The 25,208-nt window shown below is 50.2% G+C and overlaps 6 protein-coding genes across 6 annotated transcripts; 4 read left to right on the forward strand and 2 right to left on the reverse strand.

Annotated features, from left to right (window-relative positions):
- Positions 1-402: 402 nt before the first annotated feature.
- On the forward strand, positions 403-3,214 carry W97_02047 (uncharacterized protein; the record flags this gene model as incomplete). Its single annotated transcript, XM_007779949.1, has 3 exons — positions 403-567; positions 623-754; positions 803-3,214. 3 exons carry the CDS (start codon positions 403-405, stop codon positions 3,212-3,214), a joined length of 2,709 nt encoding a protein of 902 aa, XP_007778139.1.
- A 1,598-nt stretch (positions 3,215-4,812) lies between these two features.
- Positions 4,813-6,805, reverse strand: W97_02048 (uncharacterized protein; the record flags this gene model as incomplete). Its single annotated transcript, XM_007779950.1, has 7 exons — positions 4,813-5,428; positions 5,484-5,692; positions 5,746-5,910; positions 5,970-6,025; positions 6,086-6,107; positions 6,329-6,478; positions 6,539-6,805. 7 exons carry the CDS (start codon positions 6,803-6,805, stop codon positions 4,813-4,815), a joined length of 1,485 nt encoding a protein of 494 aa, XP_007778140.1.
- Positions 6,806-7,299: 494 nt separating this feature from the next.
- W97_02049 (acetolactate synthase I/III small subunit) lies at positions 7,300-8,356 on the forward strand (the record flags this gene model as incomplete). The annotated part of the gene is made up of 2 exons (XM_007779951.1): positions 7,300-8,197; positions 8,256-8,356. 2 exons carry the CDS (start codon positions 7,300-7,302, stop codon positions 8,354-8,356), a joined length of 999 nt encoding a protein of 332 aa, XP_007778141.1.
- Positions 8,357-8,517: 161 nt separating this feature from the next.
- W97_02050 (ornithine carbamoyltransferase, mitochondrial) lies at positions 8,518-9,705 on the reverse strand (the record flags this gene model as incomplete). Its single annotated transcript, XM_007779952.1, has 2 exons — positions 8,518-9,261; positions 9,331-9,705. 2 exons carry the CDS (start codon positions 9,703-9,705, stop codon positions 8,518-8,520), a joined length of 1,119 nt encoding a protein of 372 aa, XP_007778142.1.
- A 416-nt stretch (positions 9,706-10,121) lies between these two features.
- W97_02051 (uncharacterized protein) lies at positions 10,122-12,994 on the forward strand (the record flags this gene model as incomplete). The annotated part of the gene is made up of 5 exons (XM_007779953.1): positions 10,122-10,935; positions 11,019-11,978; positions 12,039-12,359; positions 12,420-12,604; positions 12,656-12,994. The coding sequence occupies 5 exons, from the start codon at positions 10,122-10,124 to the stop codon at positions 12,992-12,994; spliced, it is 2,619 nt and encodes an 872-aa protein (XP_007778143.1).
- A 5,125-nt stretch (positions 12,995-18,119) lies between these two features.
- Positions 18,120-20,923, forward strand: W97_02052 (uncharacterized protein; the record flags this gene model as incomplete). The annotated part of the gene is made up of 2 exons (XM_007779954.1): positions 18,120-18,335; positions 20,912-20,923. 2 exons carry the CDS (start codon positions 18,120-18,122, stop codon positions 20,921-20,923), a joined length of 228 nt encoding a protein of 75 aa, XP_007778144.1.
- Positions 20,924-25,208: the final 4,285 nt, after the last annotated feature.

The raw sequence follows: 25,208 nt of genomic DNA on the forward strand, positions 1-25,208 counted from the left end.
TAGGCCAGCAAAGCTCAAAGTCCCGTCATGGCCACGGCAAGAACGGGCCCAGGGTGCGCAAACCCTGGGGGGACGTCAGTTCGTTTCCGTCCTCGCGCCGCTGTCTTTGACTGGAGTGACAAGGTAGGGTCCGCCTGATCGTTTGGCTCGAGTCCTTGTCAAACCGTTCCCGCACTCTGTCTCCTTGTTCCATCACTCAAGCTTTCGCCTTACCACCGCGTCCCGCACACAGCTCTTATCTCCACACCAATATGATTATCCGAACTTGAATACTCCTACCAGCAGTTGCGCTCCGCGAGCTACGAGCCCCTCCGCGACCCTTTTACGCGGCGCTTCAAGGCGGAGCGTCGCGCTTGGGGCGTTATACCATGGTTTGGCCGGAGCTGAGGACGCTGGAATAAAATGGCAAGCACGAATGGCAACTACGAAACCCGGGGTCCGGTGGTCTTCGCCGTGACCACGGCGATGATCGTGTTGGCGTCGATATTCGTCTTCCTCCGAGTGGTATCGCGCGTTGGCATTGTCCGGCGGTTCAAACTCGATGACTACTTCATGGTAGCGGCCTGGGTAAGACTAGCAGTCGAGTTCCATGCCATGTCGCAGATACTGAGCACAATGACAGCTCCTCGCATTTGGGATATCTTTCTCGGTGTGTTACGGCGTTTCTGTGGGATTGGGGCGGCACGAGTCAGACATTCCTCCAGAATGGGATCCTCCGCTCAAGAGAGCCGAATATGCCTTCTCGGTGCTCTACGTAAGTGTCCACGCTCGTGGCTACCTGTAATCTGCTCATCCATCACAGAATCCTACCTTGATGGTAACTAAGACATCGATCCTAGCCTTTTACTTGACACTGTCCAAGGAGGAGAAGGTCTTCAGAATGTTCACATGGCTCACACTAGTTGTGGTCAACGTCGCCGGGCTTGCCTTGACGTTTCTGAACGTCTTCCAGTGCCGTCCAGTCGGCGCCGCCTTTCTCAACCCGGTGCCCGACTCAGCCCAGTGCATCGACATCGTGGCCATATACTTGTCCTCGGCGCCTGTAAATATCATCACCGACTTGGCCATTGTCTTCCTTCCGATGCCAATCTTGACTGGGATGAGGCTCCCTAAGAAGCAAAAGGTCATCCTGGTGATCACTTTTGGGTTTGGTATCTTCGTCGGCGTGGTAGACGTTATCAGAATCGCCTATCTGCAAGACGCATCTCGAGCCCGACTCAGCGCCGTCCAAGGAAACACGGACAACAGTAGTAACCCCGATCGGGAGCCCGGGGTCACGGATTTCTCATGGAATGCCTCCCTATCGTTCATGTGGTCAATTGTAGAGGTCAACGTGGGCATCATGTGCGCATGCGTTCCTGCATTGAAACCACTGGTTGTAAGGTTTCTCCCGCGCATCTTGAAAGACAGCAACGGCGGGGACGGAAATCTAGCCAGCGCGGGTGGGACCATGAACAGCGTCGATATGGCAGCCGCGCACCGCGTTCCAACTGCCCCAGCGTCTGCGCCAAACCGGCCGCCGCCATTTGCGGCCAAAGGCCCCGAGAAGGACGAGCCGATGAGCTTCCTGGACTTCTTAAGTTCGCCAGAGGACAACCCCGAAAAACCCAACGATGACGGGCCGATGGGCATGATGGATTTCCTGACCACGCCGGACATGGACAGCTCCTCGCCGCCTGTCCAACGAACCCAGACAGCTATGACGAACACGACAAGACACACTGAGCCGGCATCACAGCAGGCGTTTTTCGATTTCGTCAACATGAGGCAGCAGAAAAGTATGGTGCAGATGACTCACCGAGAATCAGTGTTCCCAATCGCCATGGTGACAATCCTGTTCTTCATCTGGGGTTTCGCATATGGTCTACTCGACACTCTAAACGGACGATTTCAAGGCGTCGCCCGTATGACGATAGCGCAATCTATTGGCATACACAGCGCATATTTCGGTGGCTATCTCGTAAGCCCGCTCACGTGCGGGCGTTGGGTCCTCAAAAACTGGGGCTTCAAGGCTTGTTACATGGTCGGCCTAGTCATTTACGCCTGCGGCACCTTGATCTTCTGGCCCTCGGCTGTTCTGACATCCTTCGGCGCATTCCTAGCCTCGAACTTCATCGTCGGCTTCGGATTGTCAATCCTCGAGATCGCCGCGAACCCCTTCATCGCTCTCTGCGGTCCACCAAAGTACATGGAGGCTCGACTGAACCTATCTCAAGGCATCCAGGCGGTCGGCAGTATCTGTTCGCCGCTGCTGGCAAGAAGAGTCCTTTTCCCCTCATCGAATAGCTCGGATTCTCTTATCGATGTGCAATGGACCTACCTCGGCATCGCACTCTTCACAATTCTCCTCGCCCTAGTCTTCTACTACGTCCCACTCCCCGAAGCCACAGACGACGAACTCGAGCACGCCGCCCGCCGCTCCGACGATGCCAACCTCGCCTCGATACGCGGCGTCCACCTTATCTGGGTCACGCTCGCCCTAGGCGTCTTCTCACAGTTCTGCTACGTGGGCGCCCAGGAAGTCGTCTCGACCACATTCGCCGAATACCTGCGCCTCCTGGCGCCGTATCTCAACGTCTCCGACTTTCAGGTCGTTGGATCCAGCGCCTTCGCCGTCGGCCGCTTCGTCGCTGTCCTGCTTAACATCTTCATCAAGCCGCGCTACCTGATGCTTTTCTTCTTTCTGGGTGCGCTGAGCTTCAGCATCGCCGCCCAGCATTCCTCGGGCGACACTGCTGTTGCTATTGTGGTCATGCTGTATTTCTTCGAGGGACCGCTATTCCCGTTCATCTTTGCGCAAGCGCTGAGGGGCTTGGGGCGCCATACCAAGACTGGGTCCGCGTTCCTCACTGCGGCGATATCGGGCGGCGCGGTATTTGTGCCGATCATGCATGGGGTAGCGGTGAAGAGGGGTCAGGTGTATGCGTATTGCGTCGTTATTGCTGCGTTTGCGTTCGGCATCCTGTTTCCGCTCTATGTGAATGCGGTGCCGAAAGCGAGGAGGCAGGTGGATCCACCGCCGAGCGAGGGAAGCAGTGGTGGCAGTGGTGGCAGTGGTGGCAGTGGAGGTGACTCGCCGAGCTCGAGTTCGTCGGGCAGAGCGAGTCGGATGAGCAAGGCGTTTGCGGGGCTTGCGAAACGGAACAAGAGGAGTGAGGAGGAGTTGCCGACTACGGAGCATAAGGAGAGGACGGCTTCGGTCTCGCTCTCCTAATGGGGTTGGTAGTGCTGCTTTTCTGAACGCTGTGATGATCAGGTATGACTATGTTAGGACGACTTGATATGGCGGTTGTATATAGTTCTCATTTTTGGCGCTTGGATATGGCCACGAAGGACATGACCTTCGCGAGTAAGGCAAGGTTAGAGGGTGGCGGTGTTGAGGCACTCTGCCTTTTACGTGTGGTAGCCTCATTGTAGAACGTTGGGTGGTTGCGTTGTATATATATTGGACTTGATGCACTGCAGATTCGAAGCTCAGACGCACCGATTCTGGCACTGTTCGCCTCTTTCCCATGCCTTTCCCCCTGAAGTCTGCACGAGGTATGCAGCGACCCCCACGCACTCTTGTCCTCAGGCCTTCACGCAATAGCCAGGTTTGGCGAATCCCTTGTGCCTCCTGAAAAGGACATCGTCGTCTTGCGCTGACATTACTATGCTAACCTGCTGCTCTGACAGCCTCTGCGAACCCACAAGCGGAGAAGAACAGCGTACGAAAGCTGCATAGATCGTCCGGTAATCGCAGATTGGTGAAAAGAGTCACATGAGAGCCGAGCCCGCAATTATTTCTGTGCGTGGTGAAGCGGTCGCAAAGTGCTGAATCTGCATTCAGTAGCTATACAGAAGCGACATAATTTATAAGAACATGTCTTAGACCTGTTTAAAGGTAGAGAGATCTCATGGGCTTTTACAGCTTTGACTTTGAACAAAATCCCACGTTGTTGTGATTTGTTGGTATTCCTTGGCAACATGACTCTTTTCACGAATCTGCGATCACACCACTAACGTATTCTTGATAGTTCCCCCACTCTCTTGGTCCACGGACTTGTGATAGTCTAAGGGCTTTTAACTAGAGAGCTGTAGTAAGCAGGAAACGAAGTGAGAGCGAAGAACTAATCGGTTTTTTGTATTAGGTGTTTATGCTGCGAGGGGAAACGTACAGAAAGATTCTTGACTTAGCACCCATGAGAAGACATGACTCTGCATTCACAGCCAAGAACTTGAGCTCTAGGAACGACCATGAGCATGCGTATTGATTGTCTTAGACTGGAAGCTCATAGAACGCCCAACGGTGAGTATAACATGCGCCCTGTTGTGGACTTACCGCTTGCCGACTGGATCTCCCTCGGAGTGTGAATTAAGACCGAAGCGGGAATAGAGATGGGGATAAACGAGTACTGAATATTATGTAGATTGATGCCGAGTAAGACATGGCGTGGGATACGGGATATATAGCGTGGTTCACAGCAAATGCTCACTATTAGAATCCTTCTCGTATACTTCAGCCTTCAACTGGATTGCGTACTGAAACTAACCAAACCGGCGTCCGGCATGAAAGTGAGAAAACCGAAGCTGGCCGTTACTCGAAGTGGAATAACGCTGCTTTGCCGCCTTACCCATGATCAGATGTCTTACTTGAACGGACCGCTTTGAAAGAAAAGCCGTTAGAAACTATCTCGCTTACCCTACATAAGCTAGCAGGCCTCGCTCCAAAGATGTGCAGAAGTTCCGACGTCAAGCGCGTAGCGATATTGAGCGGCCGGAGGATCTGTCGTGAGCTGCTCACATTCCCGCCGGCGGCGGCACCTACACCAGTTAGCCCGCTCCCGCTAGACACCACCAGATAGGATAATATACCGCATTATAACCCCCACTCGGCGGCCCACCAGGCGGCGGCGGCGGCGCAGCCCCCCCAGGCGGAGGAGGTGGCGGAGCTTCACTCGGCGGCGGCGGAGGCGGCCCAGCGCCAGCGCCAGCACCTGGGGGCGGAGACTGCATACCCCCCGGCTGCTGCTGCTGCTGATAGTACTGGTAGTACAAATTCATGTAGTTCTGATACCCACCATACGCAGCATAAGGATCTTGGCCGCCGTAATACTGCGCATATTGAGCCGCGTAGTCGCCACCGGGCGTGGCACTTGCTGGGGTGCCGGGGGTCGGGGCTGCTGGACTCATGGCCGATCCAGCAGCGTGAGGGGACTGGGCACCTCCGTAACCGCCGCTGTAGCCGCCGTTGTAGCTGTCTTGCTGCTGGCGGTCGTTGTAGCTGCCACGATGTCCGCCGTTTTGGTAGCCACCGCCGCCGCCGCCGCCGTAACCACGGTCATGGGATGGGCCCCGCTCTTTGAAGCGCTCGTATTGCTGCTTTACATTGTCGAGGAGGTCGAGACAGAGGTCGCGGGCGCGCTTGACTTCGTTCGGATCTGGCCCGCTGAGACGTATTAGGAGACTTTCTCACTGGATATCCAGTCTAGAGCTGGACTTACGCAACATGCAGATACATCGGCTCGTCGCTTTCCTGACCAGTGGCATTATCCAAGAAACCCGAACCACGACCTTTGATCTGTACACGGCAGCGAGTCTCCGCCTGGATATGCTTGACGTATGCGCCGCCGTGTCCAACAACCTGAGCCCTCAGATTGAAACCTGGGATGGGTTCTAGATCGACAGGAATGCGTTCTTCGGGCCATTTCCGCTAAGATGTGGTCAGCTGGATGACGCAGTGAATTTGGTGTACGAAATAAGTACCCTGCCAAACTCATCGCGCTCGAACTGCTCAGGCTCACGCCTGCGGAAGCGTCGCTCGTCGACCAGGTTGGGAAGCTCTTGCCTCATGAGCTCTTCGATCTTCGCTACGGCTTTCTCGAGACCTTCCTTAGTGGTGCTGGTAACGTGAAGGTAAAGCGGCGGCGCCTGCGAGAGTTTCAGCACATGCCGTCCTCTTCACGTGCGGGTCAAGATTCTTTACTAACCGCGGCGGTAGCCATGCTCTTATCCGGATAGTATTCGCCTCGGGTTGTGACATCTTCTCACTAATAAGCATGATATCCTACACGGAAGTAGTTGTGTTAGGTAAAGGTAAGCGTACCGGCGCCAGTCTCCTCTTTGATCTAGATGTCACACCGGGCAGGTCAGCAGATGCAGAATGGGTTGTGATGCTGTGCAGAGCAGCTAGATTGCACTATGAGTGAGCTTGACACATTCTCCCCACAAGGTATTGACGAAAAGACGAAGAAGTAAACCTCTGGCGGCTCCCCCGCGACTGGGAGGCCGCTCGAGACGGAAAGATGTGCTGCAGGAGTATCAGTAGGATGTGATCAAAAGTATTTACCATTTTCTGAGTCGGGCCCTTGGTCAGTGTGTAACGGTTTCGCAGGTCGTTGACCTCGATATCCTTGATATAATCGCCATCCTGCGTGTAGACTTCGCCGGAGACGGGGCCGGAGGTGGACGGGGACTTGACAGCGGCCGGACTCCCGGTCTGTTTGGGCAGTGTCAGCAGTGCAAGTAACAGGTGCGGAATAGATGCAGGCGGCCGTACGGAGCGGATTGGAGGGACATCGACGTGCTGAATGCCCTTCTTCGCCTGGATCTGGGCGTTGATGCGCGCTGCGGCGGCGGCGGCAGCGGCAGCGGGATCACTCTTGCCCGCGGGACTACCGCTACCACGGGCTATGGGACTCCGGCTGCGTCTGGAGTCGGATTTCTTCGCGGATGGGCTGCGGGAGCGGCGGTCGAATCTCGAGGGCCGCTTTGGCTCAGGCTCGGTCTGGTCGAAGCGCGACCGCTTGCGAGGCTCGTCGGCCATGTTGACGATGGTGGGGCTAGAGATGAAGCTATGCTGGAGTGTTCCCAGACTGATTGGTGATGATGCAGAGAGCGCTCGCGCCTGGGTGGGCGTGAGGGGGGATGTGTGGATGCGTGGGTGCGTGGGTGCGTGAATGTGTGGACGTTTGTGCAGAGCAGAGCCGCCTCGGAGTTTTTGCATGCCCGGCCCAGTTTGGGCACAACCAAGGGCCACCTAAAACAGAGGTTGCCGGACGTTCCGGCCCTCGGTGTGATGCTCTTGCGGCAACCTTCATTCCAGCTGGCATTGAACCCTGACAGAGGGCACAAAAGCCCAGCACAAGCCCAGCACAAGCCCGCAAATCCCCCGACGTCGCAATGCCAGGATGCGAGCTTTTGCTCTGACCACAGCTTTTTGCAGTGACCGGCCCCCCAGACCCCCCCCGTCCACAACACCATCGACACAAACTGCCATTGAGCTCACCAACTCTCCAACTCGAGCTTTGTGCCGCCGACATGGCTATCCGGCGAGCTCTCGCAGCTCTGCCCACTCGCATTCCCTCAATTCGACCCGCAACCCGAGCAGTCGCCTTGACACAGCAACGCTTCGACTCCTCCTCCTCCACCTCCGCCCTCGCCTACAAAGCGCTCCACCGCCGCATCGCCCCTCTCCCCACCTCAGACGCCCCCTCCGCCTGGTCCGCTCCTGCAGCCGTCAGCAGCATCCTCTACGAGACACCGCTCCCCTCACAAGCTCCGCCCAAACGGCACATCCTCAATTGCCTCGTGCAAAACGAGCCCGGTGTCCTCTCGCGTGTATCCGGCATCCTCGCCGCGCGCGGCTTCAACATCGACTCGCTGGTCGTCTGCAACACCGAGGTCGACGACCTGAGCCGCATGACCATCGTGCTACAGGGCCAGGACGGTGTCGTCGAGCAAGCGCGGCGGCAGCTGGAAGATCTGGTGCCCGTGTGGGCCGTGCTCGACTACACAGGTGCACCGCTAGTGCAGCGAGAGCTGTTGCTGGCGAAAGTATCCATCCTCGGCCCCGAGTATTTCGAGGAGCTGCTCGCGCATCATAGGGAGATGGTCGGAGCTCCAGAGAGCCTGGAATCCGAGGACCTCCTTGAGTCAGACGCAGCGGACGGCGATATCGCAGAAGGAGCGATGCGCAGACAGGCGTCACAGGGCGCCAGGGATGACTTCCATCCGTCGAGGTTGGCGGTCAGCCAGGCGCTGAGGCATAAGCATGAGCATTTGGAGGCTATTACGCATCTCACGCATCAGTTTGGCGGGAAGGTGCTGGATATTAGTACGAATAACTGCATTGTGGAAATCTCGGCTAAGCCGACGAGGATTGACAGCTTTTTGAAGCTTGTTGCGCCCTTTGGCATTCTGGAGAGTGCTCGGACTGGTATGAAGTGCAGCCTCTACTTTAAGATACTACTAGATGCGCTAACATGAGCTCGTAGGTTTGATGGCCCTCCCGCGGTCACCCCTGCATGGCCCCAACGAGGTCGAGGAGAAGGAGGCACAAGACGTTGTTGATGCGAGCCAGCTGCCGCCCGGTTAAGCCATCGTGCTTCGTTCGTCCTCCTACATCTGTTGCGAACGCGATACGGCCCATGTTCCAGTGTTGTCTAGATTTGTACATAACATCTGATAGGGGCGACCTTTTTGTCCGGAGTTGCTTGGCTGTTTGCACACCTTCACGTTTTGCCCAAAAGCTTCTGTTTACTCTATCTTCCCCTTGTTCACCACAAACCCCTCCAACGCACTTATAGCCGCCCACAGCCTATTCTCCGCCTCCTTGAACACAAGACTCCTCGGCGAGTAAAACACCTCATCGCTGACCTCTTCCTTGTGCCTCGGTAGACAATGCATAAACTTCCACCCCTGCTTCGCGCCCCCTCTTTCCGCCAACTCGCTCGTCACCTGGAACCCCTCGAATGCCTTAATCCGCTTCGCCTTCTCCTCCTCCTGCCCCATCGATATCCACGTGTCGGTGACTATCACATCAGCACCCTCGACCGCTTCCTCCGGCACAGTCGTCTCGGTCAACCGCCCCGCCTTCGGCGCAGACGCAGCAGCAGCATCGATGATCTCGCGCATGGAGCGAGGGATTGAGTAACCCTCCGGCGTCGCAACCGCGACATCAACACCCAGCTTCGCAGCCCCGATCGCGAGGTCAAAAAGCACGTTATTCGCGTCCCCGACCCACGCAATTTTCAGTCCCTCAAGCCCGAGCCCAGCGCCCCTGTGTGATTGTGATGAAGACGTCGACGGAAACGCCTCGTGCATGGTGAGAAAGTCCGCGATGGTCTGCAGCGGGTGATACAGGTCTGAGAGCGCGTTGATGACCGGGGCAGTGCTGTGTTTCGCGAGGTCTGCGACGTCGGAGTGAGGGCCGACGCGGGCGACGATGCAGGACACCATGCTGGAGATTACGACGGAGGTGTCGTAGAGGGACTCGTTTACCTGTAATACCACCGTAAGCGATCACACGTGGGCTGCTGAGAGGTCCAGGCGCAGGGGGCAGGGCCTTACACCAAGCTGAATATCGTCCTTCCCCAAAAACATCGGATGGCCGCCCATGGTGACAACGGCGCCCTCGGTCGATATGCGGGTCCGCGTGCTGCGTTTGCTGAAGGTCATGGCGACCGTCTTGCCTGTGAGCGCGCCTAGCAGGTTCGTAGGCATGGAACCGGACTTTATGGTGGCCTTGTGGTGGTAGGCATTGCGGACGAGGGTGGTGAGCTCGGAGGGGGTGAGGTCGGCTATTGAGAGGAGGTGGCGGGGCGCGAAGGGGGATACTGCTGGGCTTGCGGGACTTGGTGGGGAGGTGTAGGAACGGAGTTGTTGGCGCTGTAATGGCTTCGACAAGCTGCGGAGAGCTGTTGTTGCGGGACGGGGAGGAGGCATTGTGGGAGACGGGAGGTGAGCGGGGAGCAATTGGACTGGTGTAGGTTTATACCAGGACGTGAACAGCTTATATAGGTGTTTCGATGACTCTACTCGAATGACTGGCAAAGCGCAGCATTTTACACAATTTATGCGTCAGAAGACAAATGATAGTGCAAAATCCGGGGGGTAGCTCTACGCTCTCACACCATTGGACGGAGTGCAAGGCACGGACAAAGCGCCGCCTTCCCTGGCATCATCACTAGTTGTCGAAGAGCTGCATCTTCCGCGAGGCTTACTCTACCGTAGGCACTAGAATATTCGTACTGCGGCCTTCTGTTAACTACTCCGCCGAGATATCGATACATACCCTCAAAAAGACAGCGCTAAGCAGCTCCCTCAGCCTCCGACTGCTGCCCACCGTAACCGCCGTCGGCATGGCCGACACCCCCACCTGGGATTCTACACGGACTCCAAGCTCGCGGCCAGCGTCTGTACGATCCGGTAGATCAGCACGATCAGCACCATCCGATCCGTCAAGTCGAACGACCGAGGAGACACCCCTACTTCAGCGAGAGAACAGTCGGCGTAGTAGTCATCATGGCTCCGAGGACGGCCGGCCGCAGTCGCCTGCCGCCTCAGCGCTGCTACGCTCTTTGAACGACTCTCCGCGAGACCAGCCGAGCAAGTCGCGAAGATGGCCGAGCCTGGTAGCCCTCCTGTTGCTATGCGTTGTCACGGTTTTGATAATGGTGGTTGGCTTCTTTGCGCCGGAAGCGGTGGAAGAGTACGCGACGCAAGCTGTAGTCTTTGAGCCTACGAGGCTGGCTATCAACTCGTTCACGGATAGCGGGGTGCGGGCGCACATAGAAGGGGACTTCACCATGGATGCATCCAGGGTTAAGAAGAAGTCTGTCCGCAACTTCGGCCGGTTCGCGACATGGGTCGCAAAAGAGGTGGAGACCGAACCGACGGATGTTGAGGTGTACCTGCCAGAGTACGGCAACGTTGTGCTCGGAACGGCCAAAGTACCACGCATCAAGGTCGACATTCGCAACGGGCATACCACTCATGTCGGTTTCTTGACCGACCTGGCGCCTGGCGAGGTCGGCGGCATACGGAGGGTAGCGAATGACTGGATTGACGGAAGACTGGGTCAGTTGAGGGTTCGGGGAAAGGCTGAGGTTGCGATACGATCTGGGATAATCCATCTAGGAAAACAGACAGTTGAGCAGTCTCTGGTTTTCCAAGGTAAGATCCTCCGAACCACCCGCATACAAAGGGGAGTGCGGCGCTGATTGACGCTTACCACGCTAACAGTACCTTCTCACCAGGCAATGATTTACCCACCGCTCCAGCCTATAATATCTCGAAAATAAACTTCCACGAGGTCAACCTGCCGTTTGCTCGCAAGGGCATGGCCGCGGATATCTCCCTGACCGTTCAGAACAACTATCCGGTAGACTTCACAATCCCACCCTTAGGCTTCGCCATATTGGTCGACAATTGCTCGCCAACAGACCCCTATATCATGATAGCAGATGCAACAACTGAAGAGCTCCATATCGAGCCCAAGCAGGACGTCCATCTCAACGTATCCGGTATCGTTCGTCAGCTACCTGATGCTCTTATCACAGCCTGCCCAGGCTCTCACGAGTCCCCTCTCGACGCCCTTTTGGGCGACTACATTCACGGGTCCGATGCTACTGTCTACGTTCGCGGTTCCGACTCACCGTCACTTGACACGCCGAAATGGATTACCGATCTCGTGTCAGACATAACCGTTCCCGTGCCTTTTCCAGGCCGCCAGCTGGATCATCTGCTCAAAAGTTTCTCGTTGGCAGACGTCCAGTTCCACCTACCAGAACCGTTCGCCGAGCCCGATACGCCAGAGGCGCAGCCAAAGATCTCTGCAAAAGTCAAGGCCTTGGTTGGTCTGCCGGAAGAGATGAGCTTCCCAGTTAGTGTAGATCGGGTGAAGGCCGATGCGGACGTGTATTACCATGGCAAGAAGCTAGGAAACCTGGATCTGCACAAGTGGCAGAAAGCCAACTCCAGCCGCATCGAAGCGGACAAAGACGGGCAACCGGCGCTAGAAGTGGAATCACGCGTCGACAAGGCACCTCTGACCATAACGGACGATGCTCTATTTAGCGAGGTTGTGCAGGCCCTCATCTTCGGCGGAAAGCCTCTTGTTCTCGGCATCAAAGCCAAGGTTGACGTTGAGATAGAGACAGCGCTCGGCAAGTTTGCCGTGCGCAAGGTTCCGGCGGAAGGCGTCGTTCCTGTAAAACGTAGGTTGTTAGCGTAGCAAGCAATCAAGCATTCGTACTGCGGCTAAGTACACTGTCCAGCTATTGGAAACAAGGGCGGTTTCGCCTCCTTGGGCCTCCAGATCGGCGATATTGATATTGTGCATACGGGACCGAGCTCGCTTACTCTGCAGGCTGAGGTCAACTTTACCAATCCGACTGAATACTCGGCCACGGTGCCATATGTGAATGTCAATATCCTCAATAATGGCACCATCCTGGGCCAGGCTACTGCTAAGGGGGTCGTCGTCGTCCCGGGGCCAAATAAAAATATTCTCGTCGAGGTCCTCTGGGATCCGCTGGCGTCAAGCGGCAAGACGGGCGCCGCTGTTGGCAGAGAGTTGTTGTCGCAGTATATCTCTGGTGAGCATTCATGACTCGGATTGCCCAGCGTGTAAGACTGATGCTTAAGGCTGGCTACAGGTTACAATACCACTCTGACAATAAAACCACATAACGGCACTGTGCCCTCTCAGCCTGCCCTCGGCAAAGCCCTCTCAGGTCTGGAGATCGAAATGCCAACGCCCAAACTCCGCGCCCCAAAGAGCGGCGACGACGATGATGGCGACGATGACAAGGATGGCATCAGTTTCATACGAGAGGCCACAGTAACATGCTCCCTCCCCAACTCATCTCACCGCACCACTAACCAACCATAGATGCACCTCCTAACCTCGACCGCAATCTTCACTCTCTCCTCCCCCCTCCGCCACACCCCAATATACCTAACCCACATCAACGCAACCGCTTACTACCACTCCTCAGCCGTGGGCCGCATCATCTACGACCTGCCCTTTGCCGTTCCGCCCGGGGAGTCGCAGTCCCCCCGGCTGCCGGTGGACTGGAGTCTTGGGTCTGTCGGGTACGAGGCTGTGCGGAAGGCGTTGGGGGGGATTTTAAAGCTGAATGCGAGTGCGGAGGTGGGGGTTGGGATCGGGAGGTGGCGGGAGGAGGTGTGGGTCGTGGGGAGGGGTATTGGGGCTAGGGTTAGGTTGTAGGGCGATGGAGGATGTAAATATGGGGGGTCTGTGCAAGTGTCAGGGAAGACTGTCGGGGAAGATTGCTGGTCTTAAGCATAGGAGACTGTTGATATGAGGGCTCTGGATTGGAGGACAGATATGGGTTTGGTGCTCGGGCGACGGCTATCATTATTGTGTTCTTTGTTGAATTAAATATGGCAGAGCGTGTGTACGAAGATCGTGATACGTGTTTGCAGGTTGAGCAGGCAACTTGAAGTTTGAGTTGCGTAAGTAACATGGTGGCCAAAACGTTAAATCGCCATGAATCTTGAGTCAACGATTTTTCCGGAGAGCCACCGTACTTGGTTCATGGCACGGATATATCTCATCGATAGCCGCGGCATGTGCCATGAGGGTTGCTTGGAATTAGGTAACATATCTAGAATGATCAACGATGAAAGGCTGTGAGGGGAACGCAAGGGAGGTAGCAACGCCATAAGTTACCCCAATCGGTAAAATAACCCTGTGAAACCTGTCAGCAACAGCAATCGAAGATGGTGCAACTGCCTGCGTGTCACGAGAGACTCTGATCAACGTTTTCGACTGGCGGTCTACTAAAGCCTCCTGATGCAGGAACGGTCCACACTACCGACCATATCAGGTGATGATATGCAGCTTGAAACGTAGAATCTTCCACCAAGGAATGGGCTGAGTGGATTGAGTGTGGGTCTTGTGGTTGTAGGGTTCGCGCTGTTTAAGCGTGTCCGAATCGTACGTGCAAAAGTGGAGAGTCGGTAGCCCGTCTGATCGAAAGATCTCGCAGGTGGCCTAATGAACTGGTTCCGACACGAAGCGCTCTACATCGGTATGGTACTCTCACGCCAAGGTCGCGGAGCGTTCATGCGTTTCGGGACATGAGCGAGCGACTGCTGACTGAGTAGGGATAAGATAAACTCCATCATGCAACCGGAGAGCTGAAAACGCATTGGCAGAGAGGTAGCACAGTATGCTAGTGTTCTTACCTGCAGGCCTTTTGCCACTTCTCCCAGACTGTCAGAGACTGTGCGCAACCCTAATTACCTACTTAGCTTACTCTGGCATCGCAGAACGTTGTCAACAACAGTACCTCACAATGGAAACGCTGGCTGATCGTAATACAACGGAAGCAGCATGACGCATTCTTGCTATGGAAGCTAAGATAATCGTGTCGGAACGCATGAAATTTAGACGAACTAATACAATGTTCTCTCGAAATGGAGACAGATATTGATCTGTATACCTAGAGAAAGCTTACTTGCCTCTCATCCGGCTCTCGAGGATATGTTTAGCTCACGAGACATTCGCACCCGTCTTGATTAACTTTACCAGGCTGAGCGCAGGCAGACCTTATGTTCCGCTACTGTAGGCTTGATTAGATGGAGTTACAAACAACACATTATGCAGATCCTAACCACCTGACTGTCTCCGCTCTCGTAGCGGCAATTGTAAGAATCTTGGATAAGTGAAAGGCGAAGGCTATTGTCTAAGTGGTAAAATTGATCTACGAGCTTCGGCTAGAGCAGCTGCATTAAGACGATCTCAAAAGCAGGTAGAACGAGGAGGAAGTCTGGAAATACCTAACGCGAGTCCAACAAGCAACAGCCATCTGCGGGGTGAAGCTTGAGCTAACAAGCGGGACTCCACACGCTTAGGCCTTTGTGTTCTAGGCTTGGCTTCACGAGATGCGTCTGTGCGGCTTCTGGACGACGTAATGCGAGCCGCTGAGAGCGTGTTGCTCGGCTGCGGTGCGAGCGCTAATGTCGTGCTAGAGTACGGGAAAGGTGACAGAATTCCAAAAAAATCACAAGCTAGCTCTACACACGAGCACCATCAAACTGTCCTGATAACAACCTACCACAGTAGGCCAAGATGCCGCCGGAAGCGGTCCCGGCGAACTATGACAGACGCCGTCGAAACCTCCTCCAAGCATTGTGATGCCTGACTGCTGCCTACCTCCACAAGTATTGCGACAGGGTGTTCAGCTCGGGAGGCTGCTTGATCAAGCGTTGAGCATTCAGCCGCAGCCCAGCCACAGCGAGTGGTTTCACAACATTTAGCTGCAAGTCAATCTGCTTAGCCTACAAACCTACGCCTCACTTTGCAAGGGTCGCTTGAGGTGTTTAAACAAGGCAGCAGGAAAGTGTATTGAGAACATCGACTGCGCACCTGCATCAGTGCGCTTCCGCTTGTACAGAGGCGATTTCTTTCTAGGATGAGGCAACGAAGTACTGCTGAGGAAGAGTAAGGTTAGGCTTGAATTCTTACGGGATCTAGACATCGTGGAACCATGTCTTGATCTGATAGTTGTTACTGACGCCTGGTAGCTCCTCTTGCCGAGCTTGGCTATATAGGATCGTGCTTAGATACTGTGGCGCTCTATCGACTAGGCGCTGTCGTTTCACTTCGTAGAGTGAGGATACCGAGTTCATTATGAACTACAGGGAAGGGTCCCAAGGCTACAAGCGGATAAGGCAATCGGGGTCGAGAGGCCCGATCCGTTGCCGCCAAAAGCACCGATCGCTTGCCTGGGAACCAATCAATAGCAGGAGCTCAAATGGGAGCGCTGCTGATCTTACAGAACACCGGCTTCACCAGTCGACTCAAATTGCCTCGATGGTGAGTTGCAGTCCATATCTCCAGGAGTATGAGGTGTGCAGGTGCATCCTATGCTGTCCCCAGCGTCTGGCTGAGTAGCGAGATTGCATGATAATCTCAGAGGTGGGATCCCAGACGGATGCCTACCTGGCATAAACTTGAACACGTACAGTAAATGGTCCGGCAAAACGGCATCGGAGCCAGCGTGGCTCTCCGATAGCCCTCAAAAGCATTGACCACGGTTCAATGTCCGCTCGCCGGTTCAAAAGCGCGTGGGAACAGCCTTCATTTGCGGAAGACCAATGGCGTTTGCGATAACCTTTGCAAGCGTCGAGTAAAGCAGCTGTTCAGAGTGATGGAGCAGACAGATCTTCATGCAGCCACGTTGTGAGGATATTTACGTGAACTCCAAACCTGCGAATCCGCCAATTTCTCAACATCAATGTCTCTTAAATGTTATCTTTATATATAGTCCAGAGCTCCCTAACTTAGTCTAAAGGTCAACCGAGGAATTGCGCTAATAGGGGGGAAATCAACATCCTGAATAAGAGGCGGTGTTGCCGATGAAATTCATAATCGTGGGCCTTGGAGTTCATGTATTTATCATTACGACGTGGCAGCTCACGTCTGGTTCAGTCAACCTCATACCTCCGCTACACGATGTTCTGCTAATTGATAGCATTCTAGGGTCATCTCCTGGCGCACTACGCAAGAGACAGCTGACAGCTTCAAGGCTAAGACAAACCATCTGCTTGCTCGAACCAAAGCAAAGGCATGCCGTGCGACCCAAGGAGCAATCGATTAGGTAGTGATATCGGGAACCCTCCACTACTGGGGCCATGGTACTGTACCAAACGAGCTTCTGGGGGAGAGACTGTAGAAATCGGCCGGTATGGCTTGCGACCCCTCAGTCAAGTGTGAATAAGCATTGGATAGACTTGGGGTTGTTACTACTGAGAATTTGCCAGGCTACAAGATACGCTTCAAAATTCTAATCGCGGGTCTTTTGACAATAAGGTTGGCGGTGCTATTGGTGCAATCAGGTGCCGACTTCAATTCAAATCCGCATGAGCGCTACATGAGCTCATAAAGGCTTCAAGCGTCGTGACTCCAATCGGGGTGAGCCCTGAGAAAATGCCTCAATATCTAGGTCGTACGGAGCAGGCAATCATCGTGCCAGGGTGCGTTGCAGGTACGCGCAAGCTATCAGGGCTGAGGAGCAGTCTGACCTAGATGGCGCCGGTAGCGACTAATACAGCATACTCATGTACTCGAAGAGATCGCGAGAGCGACACTCGCGGACGCATTGCGGTTCGTTATCGGCAGAAGAAGTCTCATCATGCTTGGAGCCCAGGTTGAAAGACTGGCAATCGAGCACGGCAGTCCTTCGACCCACCAGTTCGCAGGGCTGAGGCATGAGGACGAGGCAGTCTGCCACGATTATCCCGACCGTTTGCAGAGTTGGTCGTTTCAGATGGAGGATGAATGTTGCGTCATGTGACACGTTGCCAGCGTTGACAGGTTTTCCGCAGTCGCGAGGAGGTTGGATGGCGGACGACGACCCCACAGTTAGTGGTCTGACGTCTGTCACAGCATGAGGAGTTTTTCTCCTCCGTCGGTTCAGCAACGACCGAACGAACCACGGTGTGTACAGCAAATCACTCGCTCCCAGCGTGTGCAACAGCTGTGAAAACGTTGGTCTGCGCCTTCAACAGATCGACGATGACTGTTGCAGAGGTTGAGCGATTGAAAACTCCAAGAATGAACGAGAACATCTCCGCCGCCGGAGAGGGTCTGATTCGTCCGCATCCATGCATGACCTCGATGGCTGTTCTTGGGAGGGTTGCAGACTCAGACAGGGTTGCGACAGCGAGTTTGGGGAGCCTGCCCTGGGATGGAGCCAGAACGGAGGGCTGCGGCGGCTACGAGGAAAAAGATTTCTCAGCACGCTGCCCTTCGACTTGGTGCGCGGCAAGCCGACTGGGGCGCTGCATTCAAGCACGAGCGCTCGGCCTCGGGCTTGGGGTGCGAGCTGCGGCGTTTCTCCTCACCCCATTATCCCACGTTTGCCGCTGGAAAAGTCCAGCAAATCTGCCGCTGGACCCGCTTCTGGTATGGTCCCGGTTGCTCCCAGAAGCGTTCACACCTGCATGCTGCACTGCGGCACACCCTCACCTGATACGTCCAGACCCTCCCAGGCACACCTGAAGTCCACAAAAATGCTGCTCCTCCATGAACGCCCTCCCCATACAAAGGCTCACGGCCGCTCGCTCGCTGCTTGCACGCATCTCGGACCCTCATGACCCTACAACGGCAGTAAGACTCATGCTCATCAGATATTCATCAATCCTCTCACCATTATCCCGCCATCGCATGCCATCATCGCATAACACACCCTCTGTTTCGTTGTAGCCCAGCATTTGTCACTGATAACGCTCCCTCTGCCGCCCCGTCTACACTCATTTCTTGGATCCTCCATTAACCTTTTACCGCTTCGCTTTGTCTCTTCCACTGCGGGATATACCTCGACATGGCGACCGCGATGGAATGGTCCCACGATTTCTGCCTCAACTGTGACAAGCAGATCGCCGAAGGAGCATATTGCTCGCAGGCATGTCGGCTCGCCGATTTGGAGAAAGCCGGGTTCTCAGAGCCCAGCTGTCCTCCGAACCTCGCATCATCCACGACATCAACGGGCACATTCTCCGGAGGTTATACTGGCTGTGGCTTCTACCTCCCGCCGGCTGTAAACTTCTCGGCCTACAGATCAACAGCAAAGACTTGTTCAGCCCCAACAAGTCCAAGAGGTTATGCTCCATATCAAACTTCTTATTTCGCAAAGCCCGCTCCGACGACGTCAGGCCCTGACTCAACTCAATCACCTACTAAAGGGCTTACTCCTTCTTCCTCGCGCTCCTCGCTCTCATCTATCGGCTCGACTACAACTGTTCAAGTGGTGTCTCCTCAAGCAGCCAATCAGCTTCGAGGATATATGAGCTCGTTCGATCAAGTACGGGACGTCAAGCGGCGCCTCACTCTTGCATGACAACCGGGTTGGCTGCGGGTACTCTTCGACTGAACGACATCGCTTGGCATTATCCAGTACCGCGCAAGTACTAAGACTGTCGCAAGCCTCTTCACTGCGTTTGCAAGTCCTCCCACGAATACCTGCACAAGACTTTCTGAACCTGAAAAGGAATTGAAAGAACACCTGGAATGGTCACTTGTGCAGCCCGGCTTCCATGGTCGGTCCTCACCAAGCAAGCTCCGCCTCTACGTCACGTCTTACCCCTCTCGTCATGTTGTTACAACCGTCGCTGGAGACCTATCTCCATACGCAAAGTCCTCATTGGCTATAAACCGTTGGCTTCTGATCTCTATGCATATCCGGCACTTTAGAGCATCTCCGCATTCTGGCTGCATTCTTGTTCTGTACTTTCCTGTATCATGCCTGTTACTTTAACTGGACATCACATTGGCGCAAAGAAAAAGTCATTCTGGTATATTTAAGGACGGATCGTTTGAGCGTGTTCCTGTTTCTAGCATTGTAGCAGAGCTCACTGCTCACGTCTTGTTGATGCTGATCCTCTGCGGTTACGATTATGGTTAAAGTTATGTTCCTTTCGTGTTTTTACCTACAGCATTGGTCGTGGCCGTTATGCGGGTCGGCTTCACACATCGCGAAATGCATGCACTGGGACGGGCGCACTATGTAGCATCGTTGACAGGCGAGGAAGCCTGGTTGCATATGTCTTTCATATTCTCAGTCTTAGATCTACCTCCTACAAGCCACGCTAGCGGTTCCGTTCGCTGAACAAGCGCCGCAAATATGTACCCGTAACTAGCAAGTCGCTCTCAATACTACTCAGAGCTCGCTCCTATAGTAGCGTCCAAACTCCGTAATTTCTTCCGTTTTACCAAGCCCTCTAGGGTAACCAGCACTACTGCATATCTGAAGTACACCTAGTCCCCTCGTTGTGATTATAAGACCCGTTCACTAGACAAGTCATTGTAAGCTCACATGTCGCTCGTGCGATAGATCGCCGGTTTAGGCGGCTGTTTATATACTAGTTTTCGACCGTTCAATTCCACACGCCGTCTCGACGAAGACCGCACCCAGAATCCCCCAGATCGTCTTTCACGAGGTCTCAGGCCGTAATTAGTACTCGCGGCAGTGGAGAACGAGCGAACTCCGAAGAAATCAATCGGAACACGTGACTGTAAACATCGCCGCGGATACCAAGGATATCCATTAAATACACCCTTCGAAGCACCTGTGCAGAAGCTGGGGGAGACTATAACAAGTTGAGCAACGCAGACACTATTCCAAATGCTTTGTCCCCTAAAACCGTACCTTTATACATCCAAGACATCTTTTGCGCACGTGCATTCACAATGTTTCGCGGTACCTCATCGCATATACGTTAGCCTCAGCGTCCCTCTACCGCTTTCTCTATCTTTCTTCTCCATCCTCCCGTATCCTCCCGTCGGCCCTATGCAAAAGCTCCAGCCTGATCTTGCTCTTTAGAGACACTGCACTAACCCTTTCTCTTTCTAACCCTCTCTCTATAAAGCTGCCTTTCTGTTCTATCTTACCTTATCTAACTTCTATCTAAACTATATATACTATCTCAAATACGTAATATAGATCTTTATTAGAAAAAGTTTAGGCGCTTATAAAACTAGTATTAGTTTAAGATATCTAAGATACTTAGAGTATACTCTAAGTATTCTAATTAATTAGAGTAGGTATAAATTATTCTAAACTAGACTCCTATTAGATAAAAAACTAATTTGTTAGCTAGAGAAGTCTAAAATTCTAGAAATCTCTATAGATTACTACTAAAAGTAGTTTAGCTTACTTATTATAAACTCTTATAGAGTAGGCTATAATTAACGCGGTCGCGATATAGTATAACTAGGTATAGTAAATAGGTATAACCTATAAGCTATATAGAGTTACCCGCAAGCGGTTATGTTAGAATAGTCTAAAATAGGCTTAGTAGATATAGAATAAAGTACTCTATTCTAGCTTACCTTAGAGAGTAGTAGTTTATACTATTTTAGAATAGAAAGTTGTATTTATTAGTATTCTTAGCCTATCTAATTCTATTTTTTTTAATATATAAACCTCTACTCTAAGGTACTATAAAGCCACTAGTAAGATAGCTATACTAGAAGTCTCTTAAGACTATTAGTTAATAATAGACTTCTAGAAAACTTCTATAAATATAAGTAGAATATTACTAGAGAAGTAAAGAGCTAGAGTATTTAATATAATTATCTTAACTCTACCTTCTAGATATTCTAAACCTAAATTAGGCTAGAAAGTAGAGGAATTAGACTATTAGATCTAGAGAGCTTAAGTAGAGATTAAGGTATAGAAGAAGAAAGTAGAGCTTAAGTGCCTATAAGAAATACTTATAGGGAGAATTCCCTTAAATATAGTGCTAGGAGAGTCTATAGCTCTATTAGAGCTATATATACCTATTCTAGCCTATACTATTCTAAATTTAGGTATACTACTATAGATAGTACTACTATAGGGGATATATATTATATAGCTACTATATCTAGAATACTTACTAAAGTTTAAGAGTAAAAGTAAATAGTAATAGAATCTCTAGATCTAAGCGTATAAACACTATATCTTATACTCTATAAGCTTTCTAATAGAGAAGACTAAAATAGTATTTATAGAGTAATATCTAGATTCCGCTTAATATAAGACCTAGAAGTATTATAAGGCTACTTTAGGCCTTTTTAGAATAATCTAGATAGTATTAAAGACCTATATACTAGATTCGATAGGTAATACCTATAAAAGAGAGTAGAGGGTAATCTTATAGATTAAGTATATAAAATAGGCCTATTAAGATCTAATAATTCTCTTAAATTACCGAAAGCTCTAATAGGCTAATTATAGTAAGAAGAATCTTACTATAGACTATAATAGAAGGTATATTAATAACTTCTTCTTAGCTTTAAACCTAGAGCTATAGGAGAGGTTAATCCTACTTAGATGCTAGTATACCTCCCTTATAGACTTAAAGGTAGATGTAAATTAATAGTATTAATAGATTAAGACCTATACTAGTATAGATTAGTCTAGAACTAACTAGAGTAAGATAGTAGAGGCTATACTAAGCGCGTCTACTTCTAGTAATCTAAAGTAGTAGAGTAAATAGAAGTAAGAAATAGAAGAGTCTAAAGACACCTAAAGGTTAAAACCGGGCTAGTAAAAGAGAGAGGGCTAGAAAAAGAACTTCTTAAAAGAAGCCTATTAGAATTATAATAAGATTAGGTATTAAAAGAAGGGCTATAGATAAAAGCTCTAAGAGTTAAAAGCCTAGGCCCTAGATAGCTAGCTTATATCTAGTAGACTAAGTCTTATATACTCTAGAGTAGTAAAGAAGGGTGGAGCTCTTAATAGCCTAAAAGGAGCTAGGTAGCCGCCTTATATTTATACTAATTTAGATATATAGTAGGTAAAGAGACTAGACTACTAGAGCCCTTATTAATAGGGGGGTAAAAGGCGATTTTATAACTTATATATTAGTAAAGAAATTGTTAGTAACCCGAGTTCCCTTAGCGGGATCTATAGGCTAGTAGGTTGATGTATCTACGTGAGTAGCTAGCAACTCAATAGTATTAAGCTAGGCAATTGCTAGTAGTAAGATATATTCTACTATAGTTAAGAAATAGTATCTAGTAGTATATATAAAGACTAAAGCCTACTATCTATTAGATAGTGGGTATCTATAGATATAGGAAGAATGCTAAGGAGGTGGGGTTATAATATCTAGCTTAGTGACAAGCTAGACGCGGTATAGCTTAATACTATACTAAGGCTCTCCTCTAGCTAGGTTATAATAGTTGCCTCCTCTCCTATAAGCTAGTCCGCTAGATCTACTATAGTAGAGTGCTATTAGCTTATAGCCGCATGTCTCTATATAGGCTACTAGGTAGCTTACAGGTAGTAGTCCCTATATAGTGGAAGGTGATAGAAGCGTTACCGTTTATAACGCTAAGTATCGTGAATATTGCGCTTACTATAGTCTTATAACTGTCGACTTCCTATATATATATATAAATAAAGTATTCTACGAAATCTTTATTCTTTATATCTCTCTCTATTCTTAATTAATAAGCTTTCGCGATAAAAGTATTACGCTATTACCTCGCCTTTTTAAACTCTTATACTTAAGCTTTATATTAAATAGCGAGATGTCTTTAGAAGACTTTTAGGTAAAAAGGTTATATTATAATATTAAGGCGGCGTGTTAATATAAGTTTTACTTATAGGGTTATAAACTTGATATCGTGCCGCGCTTACGCGGCCTACTTATCCCTCTTACTAAGCTATACTATCTTCGCTATTCGAAAGACCTAGTAGAAGTAGTATATAATAAGAAGGATAGCCCGCGTAACGCTAGCGTGTGTTACTTATAATATAATAGCTTAGGTAAAGCCTATTTTCTAGTAGGTATTCGCAATATTTACAAATGTAGTTTAATAGCTAAACGCTTCTAGATTCCACTAAAGTTTAATAAGATTCTAAATAGTTTATTTAAGATTTATAATTTGTGTGTCGCTTTTAAGAATGTAATATAGGAGCGGCTTAATACTGCCGCTTACGCAGCAGAGCGCTTCCTAGATCTTATTTATATATAGTTATTATATATAGAGCGCGAACTAAAAGAGAATGTGAAGATATATCTTACCTATTAGCCGAAAAGCGCTATAGAGCTATTACTTCTATAAATTAAGGAGAGTATTAAAGCTTAACTTGTTTAGGAGTAACTACTAGATACTATATATACAATCGTGAGTGTTTTACTAGCTTATACTCTTTAACTTTACTAATGTAAGTAGTACTATCTCCCGCCCCTTAATATCGAGAAGCCATAGTATTTAGGCTAGTTAGTAGATAAGGATATTACTATAGAGGGTAAGGCAGCTAATAGTGGTAGCGACAGCGTACCGCTAATAGATAATAAGGGTGGAGAGAATAGGAATAACGCCTTAACTTTAAAGAAAAAGAAGAAGCCTTAGCTCTAGAAGAAGGCTAGCCTAGGAACTCTAAGATAAATACGGGTCGCTAGTACTAAGAAGCCTACTACGCTAATAGCTAAGAAAACTAGTAAGATTATAGGTTCTACTAATTAAGGTGGTCGTGTTACGCGGGCTAGTAAGTGGGGCGGCACTACCCTAATAAGTAGCTAGGCTACTAGGAAAACACCTAGTTTAGATATAATTAAGAAGGCGCTTACTACCTCTACTAACTACATGCTAGATAGCGCTAAAGAGTAGGAATAGCTTAATAAAGCTGTCTATTTATTAAAGGAGACAAGTAAGATGAAAGGCGCTACGCCTACTATAAAGGTAGGTAAATCCTCTAGAGCCGGCACGCTTATAGCTTTAGAGAAGGAGTTTACTATCTATAAGGCCGCCTTAGAGTTGCCGGCTAAGTGTAAGTAGGCTTCTTTAATTAGTAAAGAAGAGAAAGATAATATTAAGATCCCCGCTTCTTGCTATTATACTAAGGCGAATAAGAAGCGTTATTAAGAGAAATATATACGGTTTCTAGCTAAGTAATCTGCTATAGAGGATGCTAAGCTTAAAGCTACTAAGAAGAGGTTAGCTGCACTATATGCTATAAAGAAGGAGAAAGTAGCGCGTAAGAAGCATAGTACTATAGAAGATCTATTTATTATACCTAAGAATAAGATTATTAATAAAGCCCTCTTACTAGATAGTAACAACCCCCTCTTCTCGCTATTAGCTAGCTATAAAGGCCCTACTATAACGCCGGCGTCTTATAGTGCTTCTTAACTATTTTCTCTATAGGTGTAGGTACTAGCTCTATCGTCTATTCTTTATACTCCTAGCGGTAGAAGGAAGGCGGCGCCTAGCGGTTCGGCGTCTAGGATACTAAGAAGTAAGGTGTAGTTTAAGGCCCCTCCTAACTCTAAGTTAGAATAGAGTATATGAAGCGCTATCTTATTAAAGGTTAATAGTTTAAAAACTATATAAAATTCTGCTTTTTTAGCTTAAGGGGCAATAGCGGAGAACTTGCTGTTTCCTTACTTCTTACTTACTTATTACTTTTAGTTTCCTTAGCTATACTATTAGAATAGAATTGAATTATACTTAGTAGTTAGTTCCTAACCCCCGAACTATAATAATACTATACTTTCTAGTAGAACCTTATTAAAACCTCTAGAAAAACCCCTATAGGGAAAATATCTAGGGAAAGAGTATTCTAGTTCTTAGAAATGCCTCTTGCGTTTTCTTTACTTAGGCCTAGCTTCTTTACGTTATTAGTTAAACTTAGCTTACAATTCTCTTATATAATCTAGTTCTTTCTCTTCTAACTACTAGTTATATGTATTAGGCTAGCCTATCCACTTCACCTTATACTTATATTAACCTCGATCCTTTCTCTTATCTAGGATCTTTTTAATCTCCTATTTAGGCTCTTAATTAACGATTTCTATAAGTGGTAGAAATAGTTCTTCGCTGTCGTTTCCCTAGCGTTAATATGGTTTAAGGTAAGAGACATGAAATACTAGATGAATCTAGTAAGTACTTAATAAGTATAGGTAATAGGCCTATT

This window comes from Coniosporium apollinis (genome assembly GCF_000281105.1).
Source record: "Coniosporium apollinis CBS 100218 chromosome Unknown supercont1.7, whole genome shotgun sequence".
Lineage (NCBI taxonomy): Eukaryota > Fungi > Ascomycota > Dothideomycetes > Coniosporium > Coniosporium apollinis.